The 27422-nt window shown below is 38.0% G+C and overlaps 1 protein-coding gene across 1 annotated transcript in view; it reads left to right on the forward strand.

Moving 5' to 3' along the window:
- The first annotated feature begins 1717 nt into the window (after nucleotides 1-1717).
- Nucleotides 1718-27422, forward strand: part of LOC134493055 (ubiquinol-cytochrome-c reductase complex assembly factor 1) — a 39433-nt gene continuing 13728 nt past the window's right edge. Inside the window, exons 1-7 of the mRNA XM_063297304.1 lie at nucleotides 1718-1782; nucleotides 3640-3744; nucleotides 4491-4592; nucleotides 6228-6329; nucleotides 13070-13142; nucleotides 15458-15515; nucleotides 21155-21263. Coding sequence (XP_063153374.1) covers nucleotides 1759-1782; nucleotides 3640-3744; nucleotides 4491-4592; nucleotides 6228-6329; nucleotides 13070-13142; nucleotides 15458-15515; nucleotides 21155-21263 — 573 coding nt within the window. The 5' untranslated portion in view covers nucleotides 1718-1758. The remainder of the gene's footprint in view (nucleotides 1783-3639; nucleotides 3745-4490; nucleotides 4593-6227; nucleotides 6330-13069; nucleotides 13143-15457; nucleotides 15516-21154; nucleotides 21264-27422) is intronic.

Below are 27422 nucleotides of genomic sequence, written 5' to 3' on the forward strand. Positions count from 1 at the left end.
CTATGTACTGACTGAAAAAAAAATTAAAAGAATCATGTATCTTTTGGGTTCATATCTAGAAGGTGTTACTAATTAATACTAACACTGCACTGCAAGTTCTGACCCATTTGGGCATGCATGCCACATTGCAACACATGAGGACTTGGGTCACAACATTGTGACTACAATACTGAAATCAGTGACTGCTCCCTTTGTGCCCCCTCCACCCACTGTGGAGATTGCTAGACTGATTCATAAACTATGGGGAATATGAATTCATATTTGCTCATGATGCACATGTTAGATGGAAGACACATTATGAAAGTACAATACATGTGCATTCATTTTGTTTTGTACCACAGCTTGAGATGTATATCTCATTAAGTTATCATGTGCTTTACTTGGTGCTGGATTAGCATGTGAACCCAGCCATTATGGCTTGTAAATCAGTTTATGGTTTAGCATGTTATGTGAAACTAATATTCCACAAACCATGGTATGAGGAGCAAACCTTTCAACTCAGTAGTGGTTACAGTGCTACAGAGACACACATTTGAAAGTAAGCCTCATTAAATAAAGTTATTCCTAAGTACATGCAGCAGCTTTTCCCAACCTGATATGCTCCACATGTGCTGGGATGTAACCCCCAGAAGTTCGAGCACATACTTATAGGATTGGGCACAGGGAGTTCCCATCCCACGTGATATGCAACACAAACAGGAACATTGTGATGCAGCCATTTTTTAATTTTTTGTATCCTGCCTTTATAATTTTTATAAATAACTCAAGGTGAGGAATATACCTAATACTCCTTCTCCTCCTATTTTCCCCACAACCACCCTGTGAGATGAGTTGGGCTGAGAGAGAATGACTGGCCCAAAGTCACGGAGCCGGCTTTCTTGGCTAAGGCAGGACTAGAACTCAGTCTCCTGGTTTCTAGCCCAGTGCCTTAACCACTAGACCTTTAGAATCTTTACATCAGCAACAAGTGTGCTAATTCTAGCAATCTTCCAAGCAGATCTTGATTCCTTTTAGAATTTCCCCAATTTTCTTCACTGCATCTGCTCCTTGACCCTTATAGCAGCCTCAGGGACAGAGGAGATGGTGGGAGCACACGGCCTCAGCAAGTACTACCCATCGTGGATCACAATGCTTTCAAGGCCACCAAACCAGGACCAGACTAAATGATAATCCATCTAGCTGGTGCTAGGCCTTGCCTTATTGCATCCAGAGGAGAATTATTCAGTGTCAGGCTCATAACGAAAACAGGTATTCTGCACATTCTTTCAGGAACCTTTTTGCCTCCTCTGCTCCTGGAGGCTTCAAGCCAGAACAGCACATGGCAAGGACCATTTCAGAAGAAAACTACACCCTCCCCTTTCCCGATTCCTCTTTTTTTCCCCTAGAAGAACTCTCTCTTCCAGTTTCCCCACAAGCGCGAGTGGCGGCACAATTTACATCCCCAGGCATCAGCACGCTTCTCTAGGGTGCCACGGATAGGAAACCACGACCACGGAGGGATAAAAAAAGAGGACTACAACAGTCTTCCTCGCCCTGATGGCCTCCAGCTGGCTGAGGATCATGCAGCGGTTGGCAGCCCAGCTCCCCTCAGAGCTCGGGCGAAGGGAGCTGTTCTAAAAACCATCTCCGTGGAGACGCGGTTCGATTACGCCATTATCCACGACGGCCAGAACGCGCTTTCTTGCAATTCCCGGCAGCGGCGGAGAAACGGAAGAACTTGGACGTTCCGCGGAAACGGAAGCGCGTCCCGCGAGGGAGATGGCGGCGCTGGTGAGAGTCGTGGTGAGTTGGGTGCATGACCTGTCTTTGGGAGCTTTTTTCATAAAACTAGCCGAGCCGCTGCTCCTGAGGGACAGACGGTCCGCTGTTTAGATGCTTCCCAAGGGGTTGCTTGGGGGTCTGTCATTCTTTGTTGCTCAGTCAAGAGCGAACCGGGTGTATGAATTGCAACCCCACGCCGTAGGATCGGTTTCATGTCGGAAAGCTGCGAGTCGGAGGAAGGAAGGGGGCTGCCGGCCTAAGTACGTTCCCCTGATTTTTCAGAACTGTGGGGTCGCCGTGGGAGTCCTGTGGCTGTGGAATAACCTTTGCTGGGGAGGAGGAGGTGGAGTTGTTCATAACCTCTACGGGGTTGAGTTGGTAGGCTAAATTAATCCCCACGGCTTGGGTAGTGTTTAAAATGTAACGCAGAACTATTGAGCTGAACAGTAATTGTCATAAAAATTGACACATTTAATTTTATATCTCTATGATACTGATGAACATCGATCATCTTGGTTTTGAAATATCAATGGAGATGGTTAATTCTACATTTGTTTGGCACTCCCACTACTCTTTTCATGTCTGTACATTCCTCTAACCACTTTTGTATTGGTTCTCCCTTTTGCCTGCTAGTTGCTCAATAGTTCCAGCTTATATGCTTCCTTGGAACTTCTTATAGCAGCTATATTTATTAAAGGCTGGAAGAAATAAGAACATTTATCTTAATTTACTCTTGGCAAGGCAGGTTGCCCATATTATACCACATTAGTTAATGTGTGATATAAATATATATTAGTGAGTGAGATGTGCAATGACATGCACAGCCTAAGGCAAGGAATAATTTGACTAAACTAAATCACCTAAAACCAGTTATAATTGCCTCAGTTAATATCTGTTGTGTCCAATGCCCCTTTGCACCTTTCCTAATACTGCAGTTAATGTAAGTGGATCTTTTCATATTCAGTAATGTGACTATTTATCTTATTACCACTGCAATTACAGCCTTCATGTTTAGCTTTATATTGTGAGATATTCTGGCTCTAGCTGGTCGTAATTGATACTGAATCTTAAAGATGCTTTTATATGGAAGCTGTATGTTGTGAGGGCTTGTTTGTTTATTTTGAATATCACCATTAATGGCTATGCAGCATTTTTAATTATGTTAGTATCTTATTTCATTTTAGTTTTCTCACACTCTGATAGGCTTTTTCCTCCAAATTAATTGTTTTATTGCATTATAAAATATAATACATCATAGAATACATAGAATAACTCAGTACAGTGGTATTTATACAACAGAAACTAGAAATGTTCTTGATCTAGTGGGTCTTATTTACAGCCGATAACCTATTGAATAGTTTATAATCTTTATGAAATTACTGTTGTCTTAAAATGAGTGTTCCTTTTAGGGTATAATTTAGTGGCAAGATATTTGATGGCTTAGGCACATATCAGAACTACAATAGGGTGCATATCAATTTGTACTTAATGTAAATAGATATATTAATGCAGAAGAGAATATATAATTACTTTCATGTATCATTGCATGCTATTCCATTAAAAACATGAAATGTTTTTTCTGAGATTCATGAGGTAAATGCATGCCAAAAATCCCCAACTAACAACATTAAACATGCACTGAAAAGTTAATGGGATACAATCTGATTAATAATTTGTCACTTCAAACTCTAATTGAATGTCTTGAGAATTCATATGGTTGCAATATGCTCAGGAAATTCAGAATTTTCAGAAAACCAGTACATTTATCTTTTACCGAATTATGCAAACATGGGACTAAAACATACATTATTTTTAATTTAAATTGTGTCCAATAAGAGTGATCATTGGTATATATTCCTTTTCATTTCCTTTTTCTAGATACACCGCACTAGAGAACCTCACTGGATTGCATTATGCAGTGGACTGATACAAACAACATTAGCTCAACAGCAGTGGGGCAGGTTGCTCCATGGTTCTCTCCAGGTAGGAGCTCAACCATAATGGGGCAGAACGCTCCATGGAACTTGCTGGCTAACATATTTTTACAGGTATAGCTGCAAGAATGAGTCCCTTTTGGGAGATGGGCAGTGATAAATTTGATTAATAAATAAATAAAATAAACTTTATCAAAGTGCACTGTGTTGTTAGGGAATGTTGTGGGAACACTGAAAGAAGTGCTTTCTGTGGCTTTAGTCTGCTGAATAATTTGATCCTGGTGTGGCTTGCTGTACTTGCCATTATAATTCCTGAAGACCAGTTTTATCTGCTGTGCTATGCAGAACATTGTTCTTCACTATAAGCTAAATAATTGAAATTTGTGACAATATCACATCAAACCTGAAAAAGTACATGCCACATTGGTTAGGAAAGGATAGATTAGGGCGTTAATGGGAGTATCTTGGATAAAAAATTGAGAATTATAGTCAATTGGAGGTAGAGATAACATGATTTTGGGTAACAATCAAAGGTAATGTTTATGTGAGCCTACAGCACTTTGACAAGACTGAGGTTTTTTTTTTCTCTTTCAATGTATATTTGTCATTTTTTCATTTGTGAACAAATCTGTAATGGGCTCATTTGCATAGATTTGAAGACTTTGTTGACTTTTCTGATCTCAACTTCTATAAGTTGACTCCATTGCAGGCTTATGTTATCTCTTAAGCTAACAATGTGTCTCTTCCATGCTATTTTTTGTACGCTTACACCCTTTCTTTTTGTTGTCTTATTAGAGACACAACAGTGGCCAGTTACAGTTAACCAAAATTTGCTGTGGTTTAATACAAAGCATCAGGACCATAAAACAACCAAACAGAACATTTCATCACACAAAGGTCAGGACAAAGTGAAGTTTTCTACTATAACTATGCTGTTCTAATATACTGGGCTAGGGCTGGGGTCTTATTGGATCTGGAGATTTCTGGATTTGTGTAGGAGATATGTGCCTAATTTTAGAGGCTACCATTATAGCTTAATGATTTTCAAAGGGGTTTCCCAGTTTGTTGGATCTTCATAAGGAAACTGTAATGTAAGGGCTGTTAATGCAGTGTCCCTGATTCTTGTTGAGCAGTGCTTTGCTCATTCTAGAGACAGAGGCATCCATGGACTAGTGAAAAGCAGCTATATAGGTAGGGACAGGGGTCTCCAGGGGCATCCGCAGAGGGGTAGTGGGGATCAAAGTGATGCAGATAGTGTTGTGACACAACCCCTGGCACTTGTTATGTGTGTTGTGATGTCATGCACATGACCCAAATGGATGGAGCTTCATTATAAAAAGAGACTCTTTTTGATCATTTTGATGAAAGCAGCAAGAGCCTACAGACAGAACTGCAGGTCTTCATGTGTATTTATTGTAACTAATTAAAACAGCTGTCCTAGGCAATTATGCCACCATTGTAGCTAGTGGCAGGTATCTACAGTAGTAACATTTCAAGGGGTCCTTCTGAGAGTTCTCTCCATGAGTGGTTAGAGGGGACCAGACAGCAGACCTTTTTGGTTGTGGCTCCCATTCTTTGGAACTCTATCTGCTTTGGAACTCTATCTTCAGAGGTTTGTACAGCAGTCTTCCTCCCAGCCTTTCTTAAGGCGGTCAAATCAACTTTATTTTTCCATTAACCTTAATGTTTTGTGGCATCCCTTTGGGGGAGCTTCTTTTTTATCAATGTTACTTGATTTTTTTTTATCTGTTGATACCACTCAAAGTCTCCAGATTGGGGTAGTCTACAAAATCTAGAAAGTAAATATTAATTCTCTACCTTCCCAGCAGTAACAGCAGAAATGCTATTGGAGTTGTGGAAGACTTTTATAAGCCACATATTTTTCTCAATAAATTCTTTCATTCATAGAATGACAAGGTAGGATCCAGATTTTGAATACTTCAGAAGTATTTAGAGATGCATCTTGTGAAGTTAAGAATAGACAGTGTCTCCTTTATTCTATGTGGGATTTTAAATGATATATAGCTATTGGTGGAAAAGAGAAAGATGGCAAACATATCTTATCGAACTTGAGAGCTTCTATATTCAGGTGCAGATGTGACCAATAGTATTGGTGCCTCTCCACTTTTTCCCCAAAGAATCCCAATTACAAGAATATGTTTAGTCATATATCAAAAGCAAAATGTCTGCTGTATGGAGTGTGGAATAAAGAATGGTGGATGCCATTTACTGTGTCAGTTTCAACTTATTTCATTGGGATTCAACTCACAGTGCAGCAGGGGCAGATATATGAAACCTAGTACAGATGGAACAGATTTTTGTTGATTCCTCTCTGGTCCACATGCATTGGATTCAACATATAGGTGGAAAGTATCTTTTTGTTTCATTTTTGCAAAAACAGTTATTGAAAGGGAAAAAAAATAGGAAAATTGCTACCAATTCAGATATGGCATTTAGAGCTGAATATATCTTTAACTGTTTGGAAATTTATGAATCGAATTGTGAGTTTTGTAACTTATCTTTTTGTTATAGGTTTTTAGAGGTTCTGCACAGCCATCTGAAGAGAAAGTAGGCACTTTAACGAAGATAATAGAAGCAATGGGTTTTACAGGGCCACTAAAATATAAAAAATGGGTAAATATTTTTCTTCTTAAGTTTGTTCCTTTTCATAAACTTGTTGCTTATATGTGGCCTAAATTTTGCTGGATCATCAAATTCCTAGTCCAGAGAAGTGATGACTATATTTTATAGAATAATCCTATTCATGCTTATTCAGAAGCATTTAATTATCCTTGGTATACTTTGAGGTAAGCATGTTTATAGGATTGCAGCTATTGTACTTGAAGATCAAAATGCTAATTTTGGCTGAATATTTTCTGCATGTCTTCTAATGACACTACATGCTATGGATTGACTTAATTGTTTTCTTATTTTCTATTTTGAGTGGCTTTTAATCATGTTAATGATAGCAGTGTAGAGTACATTACAAATTTGAAATAACTGATTTGAGTTTGAAAAGGGCTGTTTCAACTTTGAGTTCTGATTCTGAAGCAAATGCTCAGAAGGGTATGAAAGATGGTTGTTCTGTGCTTGAAACAATTCTGGTACAGTTGGAATAGTGTCAGACCTTACCGTGATGTTGGGACTTTGCACCTCTATTTTGTTCTACATCCAGGAGCTTACTAAGTTATTTTTAAAAGAAAATACTCCAAGTAAAATAAAGGACATTCTAAAACTTTAAAAAAAAAATAAATCAAATGCTCAACTGACAGTCTAAAAAGCATTTAAAGAAAGTGATTTTTAAAGACTAGGATCTGCTCAATAGCTATTTGTTAAAGGAGTGTTAAAAAGTAGACTTGGCTGATTAATTAGTAGAATTCAACCTCAAATACAATGGTAATGTATCTCTAGAGTGTTCCCCAGAGGTAGTTGGAATGATTTTTTTTAGGTAGCACCATCCACACTTTTTATCTAAAACTTTTGCTTTTTTAGATTTCTGAGTGCATATGTGTTGATGCTGCATAATAAGATTTCCTATCTTTATAGCAATATCTGTAATCACAGATCTTTATCTCATTAGATGTTATTCTTGGAAAGCAAAAGGAAAAAAACCACTGGGGATGATATTCTACTTTTGTTGCTTAGAATGGATAATTTAGGAAATTGTCAAGCGGAGTATGGCTAATAACTCTGTATAGTCCCTTGCTACCCTTGCCTAGTGTGAAGCTCTGCGGTAGCTCTTATGATAGAGGAGGGCCTCAGTGTTTCAGCTGCTTCTCCCTTTTTCTTTTGAAGTTCAGTATTAGGGAAAGTGTTAGTGGATGTCAAATTTCCCTTACTATCTATGGAATTTTCTTCCACAATCTTCTTCCAAGCTTATATTATTTTCTTCATACATATTTAGCTTCCTGACTACATTTACAACCCAGATGAACATAGGATCCAGTTAATAGTTAAATTTGTTCTTTGCGTGAACAGTAGGGTGCTTTCACATCAGGGTTTACTTTAAAATGTGGTCTCCTTGAGATCTTGGTCCAAATCACTGCAATAAAAGCTCATTCATTCCAAATCATACTGTTTTTACTGTCTTTTGATGCTAACAGTGACCTAAGTTATTTTTCATTCAGACTGCTTACATATCTTCTTAATCTCCTAGTGCTTTGTTTCCTCAGTTTATATTCTGCTTTATGCTGCTTTATATTCAGTTTGGTCTCCAAACCAATTCTCAAGTATTTAGTGACTTAGCTTTTGATTCAATTGTTTATAATCTCTTAAAATAGTCATGTCATTGACTCTTTAAGTCCATTGAGAAACCAGTGTTGAGTCAGTCTTTGATTTCTAGAACATCTTCCCATTTGATGAAAATACGTTTGGATTTTGATCACTAAATTTGCATTTAAGATAATATGCAGTATAAATATTACTGAATTTATGAAAAAGTTGGCAGAACAAGATGGATTATCTAGAATACAGGGGAATCTTCAATAAATTGTAAACATTGTGTATTTTAACACAGGAATTCATGCGTAGTATAAATATGTTCTAGGTTCATGTTCGTAAGCAAGCCTATCTTTGCTTACTCTTCAAGCTGGAAAGATGAACCCATAATTTGTCATCAGTCTCTTTCAGCTACTAATCCTCATGGCTTAAAATAGTACCTTTCTGAGTCCTTCATATACCATGTTGATGATTTCTGAATGGAAAGTTTTACTTAATAATCTCTAGGGTTATGTCCATCAAACTAACTCTATGTGTTTGCTCTTTTCTTATTTCATAGTGTTCTATTTTGGAGAGTTAACTTTTGATCCCACAAATGCTTGTTTATACTGGCAAATCAGAATTAGATATGGTGTGTTGCCATATTGACTGTGACATCCGGATGTGAAACAGTTCCAAATTAAGCATTTCTACATTATAAATATTATTGTAATATTCTCTCTAAGTAAACAATTTAGAAAGGTGGAGATCATGTTGTTGGGAGATAATTTTTTTCTGATCCACATGGAATATTTTTAATCTGTAAAATTCAGTATTATTTCTTTAAAGGAAAGTTGGGGCATTCCTTTCTTAAAAATTATTGACAAGTACCTATTTCATGTTTGAAAGATAAAACCGTAATGACAAAATAAAAGCATGGCATCTATACTTACAAATGGCATCTGTACTTATAAATTTTACAAAAAGTGATTGAAGAAAAATCTGAAGTTTTGTCATTATGATTCTTGTGCTTTTTAATTTTTTAATTTATTTCTATCCTGCCTTTATTATTTTTATAAATAACTCAAGGCGGTGAACATACCGTGTACTCCTTCCTCCTCCTATTTTCCCCACAACAACAACCCTGGGAGGTGAGTTGGGCTGAGAGAGAGGGACTGGCCCAGGGTCACTTAATGAGGATGAACCTTTATGAAATGAAACTTGAAGGAAGATGGTTTCAAAATAATATTACCATGCAACAATTCTCCAGGAGACAATTCTAAAACAAGTACAGAGTAGTCACAGTATCATTGTTTATAGTTGCTTTTAAAACCAATTTTTCAGTTTTGGGTAGTAAACAGTGGTGTTCATTCACCTGACAAGCATTCACTATACAAACTTAGTCTTTGGCTCTTCTTCAGCCAATGTTCTAGGTGGTTAGGGCATCTTCACATAATGTATGGAATGCTGTAGGCATCAAGAAAGAAAGAGCATTATATGACTGAAGATTGACTCAGGTAATATTAAACTAGTTTGTAATGATGCTACTGAGTTTAGTTGTGATTTTGCAATCATATGTCTACTATTTTATTGTATGCTACCCAGAGTCACTCTGTATGAGATGGGCGGCCATATAAATTGGATGGATGGATGGATAACATTGAGCAAATAACTTTGGTTCTGTAGATTAAAAATTATTTACATGGTGTGAAATAGTAAGGGGACCATTAATGCACTGTTATAGCTAATGTACTAAATTAAGATCATGGGCTGCAAAACTGAACAGTAGACGTTATGGCCCACTGAGTTATATTAAATTCTATGAAAACATGCATAGGATTGTTCTGCATAGTATTTATTTTTTTAAAAACTTTTCTTTCTCCACTGTTTGAACATAATCCTGAGTTTGAACTGCAACTGCTCTGTAATTTATTGGCTGTTGCAATGTCTTTATTCTTTTTGTAAGGATGTGTTCTACAAGAATATTTATTTCTCTCTGAATTATTCTGTCATCTTTGTGCTGTTCATTCATCTGCTTAATTAACAGGAATGGTAACATGACAGATGATACGCTTTCAATGTCACAGCCAGTGGTATTCTACTTTCCCTGCATGATTCTGGATCTGCGGTCCTATGTGTATTACTGTGGGAATAAGTCCCTTTAATCAATGGGACTGTTTCAGAGTAAACATGATTAGGATTGAATGACACATAATTCAGAGATAAAAAGTTAGATATCTATAAATTAAAATGCTTTCTATTTCTATAAGGAAATTGTGCTGAGAAATACATTATTTGTGAGATATCCACAGTCCTTCCATCATACAGGCACATGATAAACCATGTGTTTATTCTGTTTTCTGATGTTTTCTGTTTTTCCTTCAGCCTGTTTCACCCATCTCTTCTGCTTCCTGTTGCAGTCTTCTCTCTATATTTATCTTGTTGAGTCTCACATATGGAACTGCTATACTGTCAGTCTTTGTGTTCAGCCAAGTTGTTAGAAGCAGCAGTCCAGGCCATTGAGTACAAACCTCTGCTTAGTTCAGGGATCCAAATTAAACATTCCCAGGCAGATAGCTACCCAAGATATCAAGCAGAAATCCTTCATATCTTCTGATACTACTTCATTATTTTAGATGGAGATGCTGCAAATTGTATTTGAAACCTGCTGTAAATCATGTATGTACACTGCCACCAAGAACTGCAATTCATTTGCAAAAAGTCAGCACTCTGAACTCTGTGTACAGCTTTTATTCTCTAACTGCATTGACATATAGCACTAAATCAGGATTAAATAAAACTATGGTCCATTGAACGAGCCCTACTGGCTTTGTTCACACAAAGCTAAGCCATAGTGGGTGATTCCACATCTTGCATTAAATAAAAAGCCACCTCTTTATGGCTTAGTGTTATGTGTGAACTTGGCTGTTGAGGTGTATTGTTGCTCTACATTGGATAAAATACTTGACTGATCAAAAGGAAACAGACCTGATACACAGCAGCAAGAGATTAAAAGTTCAGGCCTGGGCTTCAAAAATGCTTACGAAGAAACTCCTTTCTGTTAAGGCCCTCAGCTTCAGAAAAGGTTTATGTAGCACAGGAGTGATATACAAGAATTTTTGGACCTGGAGCAGGTGGACAGATCTTTGAATGATGTCAGAACTCACTTTCACCAGTTAAGAACTAAAGCAATTGTTTTATATTTGCAGAACTCTGAAGCAGAGCTTTCCTCTTTTTTTGTTTCTTTTGTTTGAACTATAGCAAACATAATGGTACAATAGTGGTAACAATACTCAGCCCATCTTTGGTGTGTGGAGGTACATGCATACATAGAGCCAGGTGCTTGAAATGTCATGCAACATGTACAGCATTGCTTATACCATATTGTTATGCTTTGCTGTTCCTAAGGATGATGAACATAATCTCTTTCATAAATCTGCTTTCTTTGTGTTTGTTCTTGAATGTGCCTAAAATCAAAGATTCTTGCTAACTACTTGCCCTTTGTTTAATGTTGTCTAGACAGAAACAAAATGCAAAATAATACTGATAGACTAGAAAAAGGGATTAAAATAACTGTGAAAATTAATAGAGGCAAGTGTGATGTTATAACAGAATGAAAATAGAGAAATTATAGGCAGAAGGTGCGGTGGAGGATCTGATGCTTTTGCCATACTGTTGCTAAGCAACGTCTTCATCATAGTGTCACATCCTCTGCCCCTTTTGTAGGTGATGTCATGAGACTTGTACAAAAGGCGTGGGACTTACAATGTAATGCTGCTTTTTGCCTCCCTCTTGACCTCCCCTTTGCAGACAGCTCTGATAGGGAGTATCTGACTTGGTAATAGTATATATCTGAAAAAATCATAGGATTATAATTAATCCCAATTTTTATTGGAGTTAGCAATGAAACATGGCTGCTAAAAAGACAAATGCAATTTGAGGATGCATCATTAGAAGTACAGTTTCCCAGTTATGGGAAATAATAGTTTTATTATAATCTGTATGGATTTGGTGTAGTGGTTAAGGCACCAGGTTAGAAACAGAGATAGTGAGTTCTAGTCCTGCCTTAGGCAAAAGCCAGCTGCATGACCTTGGGTTGGTCAGTCTCTCTCAGCTCTAGGAAAAAGGCAATGGCAAACCATTTCTTAAAAACCTTGCCAAAAAATGTACAGGGTCTTGTCCAGGAAGTTGCCAGGAGTCAACATTGACTTGAAGTCACACGCACACAGGTATGGATTAGACACTACCCTAAGTAGTATTCCCAGTTCTAGATGTCACATTTTAAGAAAAATTAAATGGAACTGGAATAGATTCAGATAAAAACAACGAGGCTGATCAGGTAACTGGAAAATAAGTCTTACAAGGAAAAACTAAGGGTACTGTATTTGTTATGTTTTTTGAGAAGATTATACCACTTTTTAAGTACTTGAAGAGATGTTTCAGATGAGGTCAAGAATGTTTGATATCATTGAATTACAGAATTGGAAAGGACCTAAGAGGTTAGCAAGTCCAACCGGTGCACACTGCGGGATTTACAACACTGTCTCTGATAGATGACTGTCTAGCCTCAGAGTACAGGACAGAGAATAATGCTCTTAAGTTAAAGGAAAGCAGATTCCAATTAAGTAATAGGATAAAATTCTTACAACAAGAATATTTCAGTTTGGATTCTTGCACTCAGCATGAGTGGCCTAAGTGACCCTTCTGCTTTTGTGGGAATGGTGTCAGTGAAGAATTGGCATGTTTGGAATAGGAAAAAATTATAATAAGATTGAATGAGTGAGTTCTAAATACACTCAAGTAGTCCAATTTGCTTGCCTGATCAGTAGTTATAATGGAATGGGATTGTTAATGTTTTAAAACTCAGTGTAATTATTCAAAATTCTCCTAAATTCAGTTTAGATTAGGAAGCTAAACATCTCAGCCATTAAATGCTTTTGAAAGCATATGTTAGTGAAAATGGAATATTGCTAATTAAGTTATTCTAAACTGAATATTGAGTCAGTTAATATATTTTGGTGCAATAATTCATATTTAGCTAATATAAACAATATATAAATGTGAATATCTTAAAATGTTGAGGAACATTTGTATATTTCTTTTGCAGAAGAAGTTTCTTTAGTGAAAAATAGTAATAATATAACATTGTATTAAGCATAATCATCTTTTCTCTTCAGAAAATTAGAATAGCAGCACTGCGCATGTACACATGTTGCGTGGAGAAAATAGACTATGAAGAATTCTTTAACAGTAAGTTCTCTTCTCATCTGTTCTCTTCTTTTATATCCCTATCCTGCGATTATGACAGAAATAGGATAGCTTACAAAACTCAGATCATGCCACTTGGCTCCTCTGAGTTGCTGTGAAACCAGGACAATTACATAGTCACATATTGCATACGGAAAAGGAGATGAAAGAGATTATTTATATCTCATCAACATCTTCTTTAAACCAAGTATATATGAAAAATATAACCATCATTACAAGTAACCAGGGCACTGATTTCCCTGTTCACTGAGGCTAACAAATTTTATTCTAAGGCATAAGCTTTTGTGAGCTGCTGCTCACTTCATCAGATATATGGAGTAGCTTAATGGAGGTAAGATTTAAATACATTGGGATGGGGGAGGGGAAGGGAGAAGAATACAGGATGGTTATGCATATGAAGGTTTCATAGGAGACAGATTACAAGTACCTTATCAATTGTAATGTGTTAAAAACTATTACGATTGTTCACACCCCTATCACTTTCTTTCACTCATCTCCAACTCCTGCTTGAAATGGGGGAGAAATAGGATTTCCGTCATCTCTGTCAGCACAGAAGTATAGGAGGCTGCCAGAGCCAATTCAAAACTATCCCTCTGTTCCTGCTCAGTTAGTTTACTTGGGCTCCAGCAGGAAAAGCAAGAAGCACGTGGGGCCATGACAGACAGACGTGGGCTGCAGGGAGGTGTCAGGCTGCTAGTTTCCTGCTTCTGTAAGAAGCCATTACCCAGCAATGGATGTCTCACCACAGAAGTGGAAATCCCACAGCAGTGCTGTCTCACCTGGGGAGTGGGAGCACCATCCAACTATTCTCCTAAACCTTATCCCAGCAGGAGACCCACAAGGCTCCTATGATTAATAGGGCCGTAACATTCAGAGAGGTGATTTGCAAGATGTACTGACAGGAATGAAACGTCATTCCTTAAAAAGCACTATGTACCCTCCAGAAGATTTGGCACAACTGCTTAGAAGGCTTGCCTAGGTCATCTTTGAATTAATTGTCCCCCAACTTCCAGAAATTTGACCAAAAATCTCAATATGAAACCACTAAAATTACATGGGATTTAATAACTGAGTGAGATTTTTGGAGAGAGCACTTACACCATCATGAAAGATCATAAGACGTTGCCTAGAAAGATTGCTGACCCTAGATACCTATGTTAATTAATGTCCAGTGATCATTTATGGCAATTTTATAATATGCGTAAAAATGTATTTGTTTTTATCCTGCAATTGCTTAAAATCTACCATTTCTTTGTTTAAGACCCTAGCATTCTATCCAAAATTCCCATGATCTGGTTGTAATTGAAGACAGTAAATTAATCACTGCTAAAAGTCACAGAAAAATAAAAAAACAGTTTCACTATATGCTAGAAAGTATGGACAAATTAAAGGCATCAAGTTTGGCATCAAGCAAGTTTTTCTGAGGGGGCATTCCACTTAAGAGACCTTTCGAACAATCTTCACCCATCTCAGAGTAAAGGTCCCAGAGAAAGTAAACGTTGGGTTATATTGTATGGAGATAGATCAGCATCATTTAAGGTAGAGGTACTACATGCAAAGCTTTAATTGCAGCTTCCAGAAGCCCCCAAACATTTTTAGCAAATTGTAATTGGTTAAGTAGTTTGCCCATTTCTATCTTAGATCACAGAATAAAATGAAATAATCTGAACATCAAATATTTAAAAGTTTAACATACATTTAAATGCTTTTCTAAATCCCAGTCCCAATATTATTTGTGAAAACATTATTAAAACATGTATATTAAGCACATACTATAGTTGTTTATATTGAAATTCTTTGCATGAAAATTTTCCAGAAAAGAACCAATTATTTTGAGAGTTTAGAACAAGGGTCCCAAACCTGTTGAGCTAACAGGTACACTTGGCATTTCAAAAGAAGATGGCTGCTGTGGTGGAAGTTGCCTGTTCACAAAATAGCTGTGTGGTAGGTGTGGTTTGTCACACAGCACTAGTTTATCAAAAGGCAAATTGCTGAGTCCAGCATCTTCCCTACTAACTCAAACATTAAAATACTGGCCCGCCGTGTTAATATACATGGATGTTTTTATCCACCACCATCACCAGGTCCTCCAAAGCTCTGATCTCCTCCAGCTCCTCTCAAGTTTCATAGGCTTATGTCTTATTCTAGCACTGGAAGAAAATAATTGTCTTGCATATGTACAGACCTTTTCCTCCTTGTATGTGCAGAGTGGATGGCTGCGCAAGCCAATTTGTGTATCTTTTTAAATGTTAACTAAGGAGTGAAATACATTTGCACTCATCATATTCATTTTTAAGGATTACAGATGCCTGACACTTTCAACTCTTGGTTTTTAATAGCACAGCTTCATGTCTGGTAAGTAAAGCTCTTTAAAGTTACATTAACTACAGTTTTTGTATCAAGGAAAGGAAAAGCCTGTCACTGTTGGTGACAAAAATATTGGGCTAAACCATGTTAATTTGTGCCAATTTTTAAAAAAACAGATCAAAGAAGCATGCTATTTCTAATAGTTTCTTAACTCTACTAGTTTAAAAGCTTCATTCTTTTAAAAGCTTCATTCAGCCTGAATGGAAAGGTCTTTTTTTTATCTGTTTTTAGGAAAAGCTCATAGTGGTTTGAATTGTGAGAACTTGTAGTGACTTGACTTACTAGTTGTCAGAAGCCTTTAACAAATTATAGCACTTGCATTTACATTTGCACCTCTAAAATGTACCTACAGGTCAAGTGAGTGCCAAGTTGGTTCCATGTAGAATATTGTAGAAAAACTCAAAGTGAGTTTTTCCTTCATTAGTTAAATAACCATCCAAGAAAAATAACTAGGCAAAACCTAATTTTCATCTAATGTTGGTGCTTGAAAAGGTCAGAATGATAGAAGAGTGATACTAAAGGAAGGAAATTATTTTCCAGTGGTTTGCCTTTCTAGAAGCTAATAGCATTAGATTTAAATTTATCCATCTAGATACAGAGGACCAAATGCTTCATTTCTTCATCTCCCAACATTTTCCCATTACTTCAGAGTTGCAAAAATATTGTGAGCTTTATTTTAATAATACGTTCCATTATTTTACAATAAATCTTTAGGTGATAACTAATTCTGGAAAAAATGAATTTCTTATGCTTATTTATAAACATATTTAAAGAAAACTTTTATTGGAATACGTTATCATGTAAAAAAACCTGCTGTGACTTTTTAAAAGAATGTTCCCGTCCTTTTCTGTTTCCATAAACTTATAAATGCAACTCCATATTTTTACCTAGAATTACCTCTCATGTAGGTTAGCAATACCAGTTCTCAAGTTAGTGAACATTAGTGTGAAGCCTTATTCTAAAAATAATGGCTTTGCTCTTCTCATACTTTTGAAGGTGAGTAATATCAAACAAATAATTGTTGCAATTTTTTTGTCAAACAAGTAATTTTTGAATAATGAGTTAAAAATAGATGATAGGTTAAAATAAACAGCAAGGATATCCTTTTTATATTGAAGGAAGTATAAGAACAAATATTTGAATTAAAATCTATATTAGCTTTAGAAAAAAGTCAGTATTTCTTGTTATGCCATATTAAATTTATCAGAATCAAAATAGTTTTCGAAATATATGCAACTTTAACTTCAAGAAAAATGTGCTTCACCAGTTAACTCCCTGGATTCCCAGGAAGCATGGCAGATAGTGATGAATAGTGAAAGTAAGTTAGTACCACAGGTGGCCTTCTCCAGTTCCAGCTTTCATAGCCTTGCTGCCTCAGTCTGCCCAGGGCTTCAGTTCTAGGACTGCCTGGAATTCATTGAAGGAGGAGGTTGGACAATGTCTGGAAAGAAAATATATTGATGAATATTGATATATGCAACAGTGATTGATTTGTCAGGTATAGGGAGAAGTCAGCACTAGATCAAATGGTAAAATCTTTGTTGATGAACTGAGAAGCTCTGTAAATAATTGAATATGAATTTGGAAAGATGGATATCAGAGCAAGCACACTTCGTTTTCTAAACTCTATGATAATGCTGTAGGACTTCACTTAAGAAATTAATAAGTGGATAAAGAAAAACTCCAAAACGTACATTATAAAGATACTTTGGCAGTTGAGTAACTGAACGTTTAAACATAGCCTTATGGTGAAGAATAAAGGTTTTGCAGCTGTGTTGATCTGGTTAGAAATCTGTCATTTTAACCTCAAGTGGCAGTTACTGTAAATGGGATACTGAGTCCAGTTTCTATGACCTCATTCAGGGTGTTGCTAAATTGCTGTGTGACAGCACAATGCAGCTAAATCCACTGCAACTTTTCAAGCATTGGGTTAAGGGCAGTTTGGGAATTACTGTACTTGATTTTTATTCCATCAGTGATAATTGTGTTGGTTTCTGTGATTTTTATTAGGACTATGCAATGCTTTGTCTTTGGTTCCAGAAAGATGTGTCAGGAGTGCGTAGGGCCACCAGTTTGCAGCTCTTTAAAGGAGACCTTTATTTTCCCAGGATTGTGTAGCAGGCAGCTATTTTAAAGAGTTGCTGGCAGATACTGTGTTTGCACTCCTGCTCTTTGAAACACTTAATTTTTTTACATGGTAGTTGGAGGAGTTGTGGATTATAAGGCACTGTAGCTGTAGGTGTCTGCCTCTGTCCTTCCAGCTGGCTGCTATTAGTTTAGTGGTACAAAGATCTGGAACATTTGTAAACATCTTGTGGCAGAATTGCGCTCCAGTTGGAAGCTGCTGTCCAATGCAGAGCTGGAGCATGGCGGCACACTGGAGGGAGATGCCATCAAAAGAACTGTGCCTGCTCGTATCATGAGGAGATGGATCTTGGTGTGAGACAACATCCTGCGACAGGCACTTTTATTCTGGCTCAGCAGCAAAGAGGGTTCCATGGAAGTCTACCATTTTGAAGACCTTAGCAAGCTGGCAAGAATTTACTGATTGTCTGGCAGCTTTGCATTATTAGTTGGAAGTACAAATGCTAGATCCATCTGAGCCCTGTGGCTGCCTGGGCATTAGTTTCCTGCATTTGCAGCCACAGTCCTCCCTGCCATGCTTATTTTCGAGATTTATTCATCAGTCAGTTTAGATTCATCTCCAATTTATTTGTTGAACTCTTTGCTGGACTCTTTGCTCAGCTGCTTGTTGGATTATAAGGTCCTTCAGGACTTTGGTTATGCCCTGCACTGGGGGTAGGAATTTGTGTGGCAGCAGCTGCTGGCTCTGGCAGTTGGGAGTGGTGTGATGATCCAAAGCTAATTGTGTGTGGCAAAAGTATGTGAGCTTTTGCTTTCAGAAACTGGTATGCTGCACTTGTGCAGCAATAAGTGCAATTAAATGTTTCTGAAAACTGTTGATCAGTTCTGCACATCAGCTTGGAGGAATTTTAGCCCATCCCTCCTTATAGAACAGCTTCAACTCAGGGATGTTGATGGGCTTCCTTGCACAAACTGCCCACTGCAGGTCCTTCCATAACAGTTCTGTAGGATTAAGGTCAAGACTTTGACCTGGCCATTTCAAAAGGTTAACTTTCTTCTGCTTTAACTATTCTTTGGTTGTACAACTCGTGTGTTTTGGGCCATTGTCTTGCTGCATGACCCACTTTCTCTTGAGTTTCAGTTCACAGACAGATACCGTGATATTTTCCTGTAGAATTTGCTGGTACAATTCAGAATTCACAACTCCATCAATGATGGCAAGCCATCCTGGTCCAGAGGCAGTAAAGCAGGCCCAAACCAATCAAAAGCCAAGGTAGTTCAACCTGCCACCACCTCCTTCAGGTGGGGGCTGGCTGGTCACCTTGGGAGGCAACTCGCTGCTGGCTGTCACCCCCTGGCGGAAACCAGGACACTGAGCTGGGTCTAAGCCCCTCTCCTGGGATGCTGCAAGTTCCACAGCAAAACTGAGTGTCTGCACCGTCCAGAGGCCCTGGGCAGCAAAACGCTCTAAAGGGGGACTCGGTCCCCTCCACCGAGGAATAGCACATCTGGCCCAGGGGTTACCCACACCCTCCCTGTGAAGCCACCAGGAAGAACAGGATGCACGAAAGGGGCCCCTCCATGGTGCACTCTCCTTGGCCTCCCCACCCAAACCTTCCCCATCTAAAAACAAACAACCCCCTCAACACGCTGGGCAGACCCAAACCATAATACTGCCACCCATCACATTTCACAGATGGGATAAGAGTCTTATGCTGGAACACTTTTCATTCAAGCCCAGAAGTTCGATTTTGGTCTCATCCATCCACAGAATATTCTTCCAATAACCTTCTGGCTTATCTACATGGTCTTTCACAAACTGTAGATGCACGGCAATGTTCTTTTTGGAGAGTAGTGGCTTTTCTCCTTGCAACCCTGCCATGCACGCCATTGTTGTTCAGTGTTCTCCTGATAGTGGTAGACGTTACCCTGGGGTTCTTTGAGATCTTGCAAAGTACTACACGCCTTACTCTTGGTGTGATCTTGGTTGGTCAACCACTCCTGGGGAGGGTACCCATGATGTTGAATTGCCTCCATTTGTACTCCATTTGTACATTTGTGTGTGCCTGACAGTGGACTGGTGGAGTCCAAATTCTTTGGAAATAGTTTTGTAACCTTTTCCAGCCTGGTGAGCATCAACAACTGTTTTTCGGAGGTCCTCAGAAGTCTCCTTTGTTCGAGCCATGACACACTTCCACGTACCTGTGTTGTGAAGTTCAGACTTTGATACTGAATCCCCAGAATTCTGTTCTTTAAATAAGGCAGGACTTCCCACACTCATACTTGATTATCATCCCATTGATCGAAACACCTGGCTCTAATTTCCCCTTCAAATGAACTGATAGAGGTTCACATACTTTTGCCGCACACAAATATGCACAGTGTACTCTACATAGGGCTGCCATTGAAGACTATTTGGAAGCTGCAGCTGATTTAAAATGCCATGGCATGGCAGTTACAAGCACAACTCGATATGCTCATATAACCTCTTTTCTGGTTGCCAGTAAGCTTCCACGTGCAATTCAAGGTCCTGGTTGTGACCTATAAAACCCTTTGTTACATAGCACCTGGTTATCTGAGGGACCGCCGTTCTCCCATTGTTTCTGCCCACCGACAATGTCTGATAGAGTGGGCATACTCCAGGTCTCATCTTTAAAACAGTGCCATTTTATATTAATCTAACAGAAACTCTCCTCTCTAGGAGTGGCATTTTTATTTTTTCAATCTGTGAAAATGTATAACAATGGACCAAGAGGGCAAAATAGCTATTTCTTACACATTTAAGTAATATTCCCTACCCATGGTTCATGCTAGTTTAATTAAGTGTCTGTATCTGGTACCACCTGTACAGTGTTTTCAAAATACTATAAAAATCTCAAATTTGGAATAACCCATGCAGAACAAATACCATTTTTGATACACTGAGTTGTCAGCTTTGAGTGTGACATTGTTTTGGCACAGAAGGTGAAAGTCCTTGGTACATAAATTGCATTTGTTCTCTTTTTCAAAGGAATCAATTCTTTCTTTGAAATAAGTGGTACTGTTCCAGTTTTGTACCACAAAGATACGTAGTAACCCTATGCATTTCATTTGAGCAGACAAATAGCCTGTTATCCATGCTTAGTTGAATATTGGTTCTAATGAATTGAATCTGTAGCTCCAGTCTTAACACATACCTACCTCTAGTTGGAAATAACTGGAGTTCTGAGTACATGTGCCTAAGAGTAAAATTCTGGGTGGAATTTCTCTGCTGCCTTTTTGATCATTTATTTACTATTGCAGCCCTATAGCTGGGAAGACAGCTCAAAGGGATAAGATAAGTTAATCAGCCACTTTCCTATGATCTTTGGAATGCTGTACAGGTAGTTGTATCATTTCATCTCCCATAGTGATTTTTACTCTGTACTGTACACTTAAAATCAGGATTTTTACCATCATCTTGAAATTTGTTTCATTTTTGTTTTATTTTATTTTCAACATATTTTTGTCTTTATCTTTGTATGTGTGTGTATTTAAAAAATGTTTGATTTGCTTTCCTTTAGGATGTGCTTAGTACGAATGAAGCAAGAGGGCAGAACAGGAAAATACATGTGTCACTATATAGTATATGCTATGTGGGAAGATGCTGAGCAACGTGGGAAGGTTATGGGAGTGAGTATTCCTTGATATGGATTCATTTATCACTTAAGTATCTTCTTCATTCTACTGTGTTCAAGAATACGCATATAAAAGTATGTTGATTAAATTTATGCAGAGAAAAAATTGGAGGATCATTGACAGCTGATGTCTATATAAATAACAGCATCTCCTAGACCGGCAGGGAGCCCAGATTGGCAAATTGCATCATCACAGCTCAAGCCCTGCCCCTTTTCTACATGTGTCATTATGTTCTACCCCCCACCCCCCAAAGGCAGTGGTTGTAGCACAGTGCTATTTTCATCATTCTCACATAAACAGCAAGATGTTGCTAGTAGAAAGTGCCAGATTGTTTTAAACTTGAAATTATTCATGGGGTTCTTGTAGGGCTTTTTATCACTGTATTTATAACAGCCAGTGCTGTATCACATACATTAGAATTCTGTTCTGTTACAAATTTGCCTTTACTTTGTAATGTGGTATTATAACGATTTTGGCTACTACTAGAAGCTAATTAACACATTTTTATACAGGGTTGCCTTATGGTTCTCTGGGAAATTAGAAAGTATTAAATGGCCCAAAGCAAAAGAAGAGTATATTATTTTGCATTTTCTTCAGAAATTGTCTAAAATGGAAATTAAATCGACATTGCCACCAGAATAAATTCTAATATTTTTTCAACATCTTCAACATAATATTGAGATATTGTTCCAAATTCAGTACAGTTGAATAAAGGATTAAATATCTTTGATTTTTAGAGTCATTTCCTGACTTCTTTAAGTGATATAGATTTGCAACAGCAACAACAATGGATAGTTCCATCAACTGTTGGGTGTCAATATTGACCACTTTGGGGAACCCTATTCTATAGCAAACATTAAATTTTTAACCTTTCAAGGATGCTTGTAGTATCTGAGCTTAACAGTTCCCCATATATCCAATTTTCCATCAAACATGCAAGGACCAATCTGCTAATATCTTAATAACTTTAAACAGGAATAATTGGACCACATAAAATTGGGCCACATGAAACCCATTTGGCATCTTTAGCCAGTTCTGTTGGGTATGTCATCTCATGGTATTGGGGTTGCTCTGTTCCTAAGACCATGCTGCACAGAGGGATCAATCTCTTCTAACACCCATAATTCTAACTGCAGATGATCCTAAGGTGACTTTACATTGCCAGTTCTTAAATCCTATCTTGTTTATTACAAGAAAAGTAAGCAACTTGTGGTGAGATCTAATTATACGAAATAGAAATTAAAGCATTGGATGGCTAAGGATGTATCTTCAACTCACAAACTAAAAGGTAAATAGTCAAGCATTCTTTATTTCAGAAAGTCCAATGCACTGAGAATATTGAAACAGCATGGCCTGCCGTACAATAAAGGGAAAGCCAAAAACTCTTAGTATTTTCCAGGGAATATTTGTTCTGAGGTTTGCCAGTCTTCCAGCCTATGCCTGTTATCATGGCAAGCCAACATAACTGGTTAAGGTTAGGAAAGCTGTACTCCCAAAACATCTGGGAGAGTGAGGAAAAAATGCTGTATTCTAATGTTGCTCTCTCTCATCTTAGACGTCGCTTGTATTTAGATTTAATTAAAAATAATTGCTGTTTCTTACTTGAGAAATAAAAATGCTTGGTTAAAGATTAAGAGGAATTCTGGTGTAGTGCTTAAGGCACCAAGCTAGAAACGGGAGACCGTGAGTTCTTGTCCCGCCTTAGGCACAAAGCCAGCTGCATGACCTTGGGCCAGTCCCTCTCTTTCAGCCCTAGGAGGGAAGCAATGGCAAACCACTTCCAAAATCTTGCCAAGAAAACTGCAGGGACTTGTTGACTTTGTCAACAACATTCACCAAGAGTCAAAAAGGTGCATGCATGTGCACACGCGCTCGCGCACACACACATGTTAAAGATTAGGTCTATTCAAACTTCATTTCACAATCAGTTATATTTGTTCCATTAGTGAATTGGATTCGTTTAATTCTATTAAAATTCAACATGAGGTTGAAACTTTACTAAGCTGTACTGCAGAATGTATTTTATTTATTTCTCAGAACATTTCGGGTTCACCTTTTGAGTCCAACAGACTCTCCAAGGTAATTTATAGTAACATTAGAAACTGCTAAAACAATGGAAACATTAAATACACTTAGGATAATAGATTTTACAGCCAGTGAAAATAGAGAGATGAGGATGAGGAACCTTTGCTCCTTCAGTTATTGCACAGTTACAGCCTTCAGCGACCCAGCCAGCCTGGCCAATGGCGAAGGGTGTCCAGAATTGTGGTTTAACAAAATCTGGGTGACCACAGGTTTACTGCCGAGTTACACCATGAATTCTATAAAGAAATATAATTAAAAGCTACTTGAAATAAGTTTACTGCCTGCTTAGAATCATCATGACTATGTTCTGAGGTATCTGAGAATAAGATCTTAAGACAGAATGTTAAGGAAAGGTAAAATATCAATAAATTGATTATTATGCTGGAACAATAATCTTAACATCTTAAGATTAATCTTAAAGGCAGAAAACCCTGAGCCAGCCAAGTTATCCATGAATAACAGCAGTTTTGTGGAATAAGTATATATAAATGTATTAAATAAATAAATGAATGAATGAATGAATAAAAATAAGATATTGGTGCATCTGTTCTGCATTCAGAATTGTGCAATCGTTTTTTAAAGAATTCTGGGATGAACATTTAATAATGCGTTATTTTATCTATGGTTCCATTTAATGTGTTGATTTATCCTAGAATTGTTTGTATTACCTCTGGATATTAGCCTTTTTTGATATCTCAGGCTTTCTCAAACCTTTTGCCTTTGAACTTAACACTAATTTTGTTAAGTTTTTGTGATTTAATATAATAGCTGAAAATTGAAGGAAGTACTTTCAACTTGTTTATGAAAACATTATTTGATCTGATACAAAAAAGACACATAATTGGTTTTTATTTCCTGTACTCTGTGTGATATAAATTATACTTAAGGTTTTTACATGCACAGTTACTGATCAGAGCACAATTCTGTGATCACCTTGTTTATTCTACCTACCTGAGAAAATCAGGAATGAAGAAACAAGTCCGGGGACTCTAGCTAAGAAACATGTGCATAAGAAACTCTGGTATTGTTCAGAGTCAGTGTGCTGCTCAGCTTTGGTTTTTGTGAGTGTGTGTGTCAAAATTAGAATAAGATCATAGAAAGTTATTTCTAGATTGTTACATTTTTCAGAATCTTCAGTTACAAAAGAATAAATACAAATTATATTAGTATTTTTTTATTTTTTAAAAAAATTCTCAATAACTAAGTAAACCAATTTATATTATAGTATTAATTTTAAAAAGACCTTGCTGTTTAATTCAGAACAACTCACTTTTTGTGTCAAGAAAGGCAGAGAGAGTAAAACTGTCTTTTAAAGAATGAAAATTAACTAAAGATGCTTTCCAGGCAAAGAGGGAAATTGCAGCCCATAAAACTTCTTAAGCTGAAGTAGAGAAATGTTTGACTTCCAGGTATTAAATTTATTTCACACATATACCCTACAATATAAATTGATCACTACACAGCCATATTTAGTAGCTCTAATAATATAAATGCCATAAGGAAGTATAAGGAAGTTCAGCTACATTTGTTCAACAAAGCCCTCTTTAAATGCAAACTTTGGAATAATTTTAAAAAATAACATTGCTGAAGAAAATACAATTGAGACAGTAGTTTGGAAAAGCAAGTAAAATACTACGACTTCTTGCAATGCTAGTAACATATAACTAATATACAATAAGTAATGGAGAAATGCTACATGATTATAGATTGAGATATGGCCACTTCCTTTAGTTTTAGAACTAGCTATTTGGTGTTACCAATGTGAGAATATCATGATTTGAATCAAGGCAATCTACTGCATTTTCACTTCCAATTTATGCTTATCCTAGTTTTAAACAGTATATTAATTCATAGACTGGCTGTTAAAATTGTTGCAATTTGAATCTCAGCTGCAAAATGTTGGGACCCTTTAACCTGGGTTCCTTTAGCACTCTTGATTGTTGGCAAGAGGGAACCAAAACTTGACACAGCTGTAAAAACAGAAAGAAAGCCTTTGGCCTCAGCAATTCTACTGGTGCTGGCAGGTTTCATATATAAATTTTACTCTGTTGCCCCTAGAACTCTTGAAGTCAATTTTTTGATGGTTATGCAGCCAGGTGTGTTCAGTTTTGTGGCTAACCAGTGTTCTTCATTTAATTTTTCCACTTCTGATTTTTCTACCAAACTTAAAAACAGGCATGAAAATTGGCTTGATACTGTGATTCAGAGTGTTAATTGTAAAATTAGGCATCATTAAAAAAAACTTTTGATCTTACTCAGTCATTGTCTCTGCTGTGCAATTTACTGACATAGTTGTCTAAACTGCCAGCTATTCAGTTTTGTGAGTATGAGCCAAAACTTGGGCTTTATTTTTGTAAAAAGTAAATATGTAAACTGCTGCATGAAAAACAAAACTCATCTCAATCACTATCATCATCATCATCATCTTGATAAATGTGACTCAGTAAGGTAGACATAGGGAAGTATGGATGATCATATCTCATTTTATTATCTGGATATGCATGATTATTTTGCTTATGCATCAAGTTTCTATATTTCTCTTCTTTTGAGTTGTCATTAAACTAGGAAGTTTTAAATAAATTTTATGTTCCATCCAAAAAGGGATATAGTGGATGTCAGCTTGAGAACCAGAATATTAAATCATAAAGTTAGCTTCTCATCATCCCATCTTGTTCCCAAACTGGTAATCATAATGTTCTGTTTTGATTTAAATGGCAGGTTGTGTTTAATTAGAGATTTTGTAGCTTAATTAGTTTGCCACAGAGGGAATGCTACAAAGAGCTTATGCCTAACTTGCATTAAGCAAGGTATAATTGTCCAAACATTGCTACAGGCTCTCTTTCAACATAAATATGTTGAAAGAGAGCCTGTAGCCTGTAGCAATATCAAACATTCGATTGGTCTGCCCCTGGCGACTGATGGACCCAGCAGGGTTTCAGAGGGAACTGGGGGTTATACCCGGTGATCTGCTGCATGGTCCAGCGGAGGCCCTAGCCGCAGCCTGGAATAGGGAGGCAGCTGGGGCCTTGGACAGGATCGCACCTGTGCGGCCTCTCTTGTCCCATCAAACCCAACGCTCCCCGTGGTGTACAGAGGAGTTGAGGGTTCTGAAGAGGATTAAGAGATGCCTAGAACACCACTGGAGGAAGACAAAGGCCAAATTCGACCGAACACAGGTAAGAGCCGCTATTAAGGCCTACCTTGTGGCGATAAAAGCAGCAAAATGTCAATACTTCTCCACTCTTATTGCGTCTGCAGAATGCCGCCCGATGGCCCTGTTTAAGATCACTCAATCCCTTTTGGGGAAGGTGGGCTCAGTGACCCACGTACAGGGCCGTGCAGAGGAATTTGCTGAGCATCTGCAGGACAAAATTGCTTGGATCCGCTCCAAGTTAGACTCCAGGCGTGAGGCTTGGTCTGGAGAGATACCAGGGAAATGGGCTTACCCAGTTATGTGGGAGCAGTTTGATCCTGTTGGACCTGAGGAAGTGGACAGGATCCTACGGACAGTAAATGCCACCACATGCCATCTAGACCCGTGCCCATCCTGGCTAGTAAAAGCAGCCCGGGAGGTGACATGTGGTTGGGTCCATGCGATGGTTAATACATCCTTGGGAGAAGGGGTGTTCCCGGCTACCTTTAAAGAGGTGTTGGTGCACCCCCTCCTCAAGAAGCCATCGCTGGACCCTACTGTTCTGGACAATTTTTGTCCAGTCTCCCACCTTCCTTTTTGGGGAAGGTGGTTGAGAAAGTGGTGGCTTTGCAGCTCCAGAGGGTCCTGGAGGAAACGGATTATCTAGACCCCTTTCAGTCAGGTTTCAGGCCTGGTTATGGGATGGAAACGGCATTGGTCGCACTTATGGATGATCTCTGGCGGGAGCGGGATGGTGGCAGTGCATCCATCCTCACTCTCCTTGATCTGTCAGCGGCTTTCGATACCATCGAACATGGTATCCTTTTGGGTCAGCTCAGGGAGTTGGGGGTGGGTGGCGTAGTTTTGCCCTGGTTCACCTCCTTCCTCCAGGGCCGGTCCCAATCAGTGGTGATAGGGGAGGAGAGATCAGCCCC

Source organism: Candoia aspera, chromosome 3, assembly GCF_035149785.1.
Source record: "Candoia aspera isolate rCanAsp1 chromosome 3, rCanAsp1.hap2, whole genome shotgun sequence".
Lineage (NCBI taxonomy): Eukaryota > Metazoa > Chordata > Lepidosauria > Squamata > Boidae > Candoia > Candoia aspera.